Source organism: Musca autumnalis, unplaced genomic scaffold (genome assembly GCF_047663935.1).
Source record: "Musca autumnalis isolate F117 unplaced genomic scaffold, ASM4766393v1 scaffold_2, whole genome shotgun sequence".
NCBI classification, from domain to species: domain Eukaryota; kingdom Metazoa; phylum Arthropoda; class Insecta; order Diptera; family Muscidae; genus Musca; species Musca autumnalis.
In genome coordinates, this window is record NW_027411755.1 from 150,807,816 (window position 1) to 150,811,665 (window position 3,850).

General features: G+C 36.1%; 1 protein-coding gene across 1 annotated transcript; it reads left to right on the top strand.

Moving 5' to 3' along the window:
* The first annotated feature begins 849 nt into the window (after positions 1–849).
* Positions 850–2,286, top strand: LOC141392411 (lamin-C-like). The gene has a single exon (XM_073965356.1). The coding sequence runs from the start codon at positions 850–852 to the stop codon at positions 2,284–2,286; it is 1,437 nt and encodes a 478-aa protein (XP_073821457.1).
* The last annotated feature ends 1,564 nt before the right edge of the window (positions 2,287–3,850 follow it).

Sequence of the window (3,850 nt, forward strand, 5' to 3'; positions counted from 1 at the left end):
ATAGCGGGATAAGCGCGTAGAAAAAAGTTACTGCGTTGTATTTATCCGCTAGGATAGGCTAGGATCATAGTGAAATGTGATAGTGTATCCGTCTATTTAGTATAGTGTTAGTGACACGTAGTGAAACTTAAAAAAAAGTGACTACGTTAAGTTGGTAACATGTTTATTTAAAGAAACAAAAAAAAATTTGAATTTGTTTTCTTAAAGGCGCACAATATTTTTTCGTCAAAATGAATTTTGGAGAATTCATTCAGCATCAAAAGATGTTTTGCGAATATATTGTGTCGCTATACTTAAAAATGAGCAAAATTTGCTCAAACAAGTGTAACCAGGGAAACAAGGGAAAAGTTGTTTAAAGTTGGTAGTTCCTTCACGGAAGCAAGAAGGGATTTTTTAGACAATGATAGGGAGCTCCGCGATATGGGAAAATTTCCATATGAAATGCATAGCATATTCGCCTCAGGTGTGCGATATGCAATAAAAAAGTTTGACTATTTAGATCGTCAGATTAGAATAGATTTGGGCTTAGAATCAAATAAGGATTCGTCGGAGTTGCGAACTCCTTCTAGATATAAATATATAGCTGAGATGGACAGCTTAAGTCCATTGGAACAGTATGAAAAAAGAAACATACTGCGCCATTCAAAAACATTAAAAGGAGGTTTAATTAGAGAGTTTGAATATTCATTAAATGCGCTGGAGACTGAGATAAGGAATGAGTTTCTAAGTGTAGAAGATGTCAAAGACAGATATGATATTGCGTCATCAGTACTGATGCAATATTTGAAAGAGTTTCCTAAAGAGGATAATCTCGTAGAGAATTTCAATTTTTTACAAATTTGTTACCGCATGGTGAGATTTGGGAAATTTTCTAGAGTAGCACCTAAAGAGGTGAAGGTAACAGATTATGAAGAAATCAATGGGAAATGGGTTCCCAAGTTAAATACTAGAGAGGTAGATAGTAATTCAATTAGAAAAATTGAGCAGAGTTTTCCAGGTAGTATAGACTCTCAACAGGGGAGTCTTGAAGAAACTTCGGAAACTAAGAATGAAAACGTATGCGGTGATGTTTCGCGAATGTTGAAAGTTAAAGTAAATCAATTATTGGACGAAAATAAAAAACTTAAAACCAATTTGGAGTACAAATCCAAGGACTGGCAAGTTGCTGAAGAAAAGGCTCAAAAGTATGAGTCCCGAGCTGCTGACCTTAGCGTGAAGTATCAAGCAGCAGATGCTGATCGAAAAAAGGCTGTGGAAAAACTTGGTGAAGTGCAGAAAGAATCGGAGTGTCTACGAAAACAATTGGACGAAGCTCGTAAATATTTAAACGCTGAGTCTATGATTCGTACTGATTTGCAAAACCGTATTCAAAGTCTACGCGATGAACTCACGTTTAAGGAGCAGAACCATTTGCGAGAAATTGATGAAATATATTCTAGCCACCAACTTGAAATCAGTGTGGTGCATGAGCGTCTTTGTGAGCAGTATAAGGCCTTATTACAACAGTCGTTGCAAGAGTTGCGTGAACAACACGAAGGACAAATGCGTAAAATGAAAATGCTGTACGAGCAAAAGATTAAGGATCTTCAAGCAGAAACCAATCGTGAGTCCGTTGCAGCTTCACGTGCTATCGAAGAAGTAGATGTCTCTCATCAAAATATTGAAAGCCTGTATATTCGCATTAGTAAGTTGGAATCTACAAATGCTGCATTGAATGGCCGAAATTGTGATTTGGAAAAATTGCTCGCCAACGAAAGAAGACGCCACGCTTCTGAGATTGCCAAAGTGGACGCTGAATTACAACAGCTGCAAGAAAGTGTTGTCTACGAAAAACTATTGTATGACGAAGAAGTTAGTAGCCAAACGGAATGGGCTGTAACTAGCAGAGAATATGACATCGAAATTTCCAAAGGTGATCCTAAAGCAAGGGTACAACAGAAAGGTACCAATGAAGTGCAAATCGATGGCGGTGCTACCGTATCTCAAAGGATTGTAACGGATACAGCACAAGAACCACCAGCAAAAATAATGATGAATCCACGAAAATGGAAAAGTGGAGAAAACATAAAGACAACACTATATAATGCCAATGAAGAAGTTGCCGGTGCAGATCGTGTCAAGCGTAGAATTATACGTCATGTGTCCAATCATCGTATAATTAATGAAGAAAGTTCTAGTGCCGAGAAGAATCCTCTAAGAAGAAAATGGATTTACCACGTATTTCATAGAGGGAAAAGAAGTCCTCATCCTAGCTGGTTGCTGAAGGTGTTGGGTGCCATCACCTAGAATTAAGTCATGATAATGCTCTATATTTTTTATTATTAATAATTAAACTAAATAATGCCTTCAGCAGAAAATGAAAAGTATTACATTATGACAATGTTTAAGATAATATTCCTATTTTGTAACAAATAACCTTCATACATTATTGTTAAAAGATTAGAATACTCTAAGACCAGAAGAGTGCTTAGTTTTGTATCTAAACTATTTTATGTAAATTGAGTCAGATAAATAGCAAGCAAGAAAATGTTCAATGTTCCGTATTAACTGTTAAAAGATTAGAATCTTTTAAGGCGGGGAGAATGGTGAATTTTGTAGAAGACTCTTTTCTGTGTAAATAGAGTCAGGTAGATTTCTTTGTAAGCATGTCGTCTAAGAATCTATGTCTAAAAATAATCAACTGTCGGCCATAAATAATGGAACAAATGTCGTACCCAAAATGGTAAAGATAACGAAGGGTCGATAATAAAATATGTATTTTCCATTATCGGCGCAACGTGTGTGTGCACGGCGTCATAATGTATTTATAGATGCAGCGTGCATTTCTAATGTGCGTCCAAACGGAATGTATGTGTATGTGTGTTATTGTTAGATTATAAGATTTAGTTTTAAGGTAGAATGTAAATAAAGAATGAGTCTCTCTAAAGCAACGAAGCGAACAACATCGCTAACGCGGGTGTTTTCATTCTCTTAGGTTATTTTTCCTTTAGTTTCTTGGGTGCATTTGTGATGAGACTAGGAGTCGTCTCATCACACGGAGATTAGTTAAACCTAATTCCGTAACAATATTATTATAACACATTGAAATAATCCTTTGCGACCATATAATGTATGGGTGAAACTCTGAGTCGATATAACCATGTCCATCTGTGGTAATAACTCCAGCATCCAAACAAATTGAGATAGTATGCTAAAATTTGGTACGGATACGTCTTTTGTTTGCCGGCTGTTCGAAGATGTGCTATATCGGCCCACATTTTGAAATAGCCCCCATATAACAGTATATAGCATATAGCTACATTTACTGACCGAACTAGATCTAATTTGCCATTTAGAAATTTCTGAACCAAAAATTGTGAACATAAGTGCACTTTTTATAATATCCACCATATAAAGGTTCCGCCCGATTTCAGGTATTTTGAGGTTTTTACTGACATTTTCGGCCCAATTTGATGGGATTCAAAGTAGTCAGAAAACTTATCAACTGAAACTTGTGGAGATATGTCCATGTTTTGGAATAGTCCCCATATAACGGCACCGCCGATTTCAGGTATTTTGAATTTTTTGCAGTATATTCTGATCGAATTAGCTATAATTAAACAGACTGAATGGACATTTGAAAGAGAAAAAGTTCGATGACAGCCGATATGTCTGATGAGCCACTAAAACAACGGCGAAACCTTTTTCACTTGCAAAAATCATCAGTCATTAACTCCACTCCAAGGATAAATTAATTAAATGTTTCTTTAACAACTTGAGATTCAATGAGATTCACGATTTTGTGAATATCCCATTTATTTGACAGATAATTAATGGAATTGGAATCTCACTGGTAATCCTGGATGAACCA

Coding starts and splice junctions, on each gene's coding strand:
- LOC141392411 (XM_073965356.1), top strand. CDS start 850: ATGGTGAGATTTGGGAAATTTTCTAGAGTAGCACCTAAAGAGGTGAAG.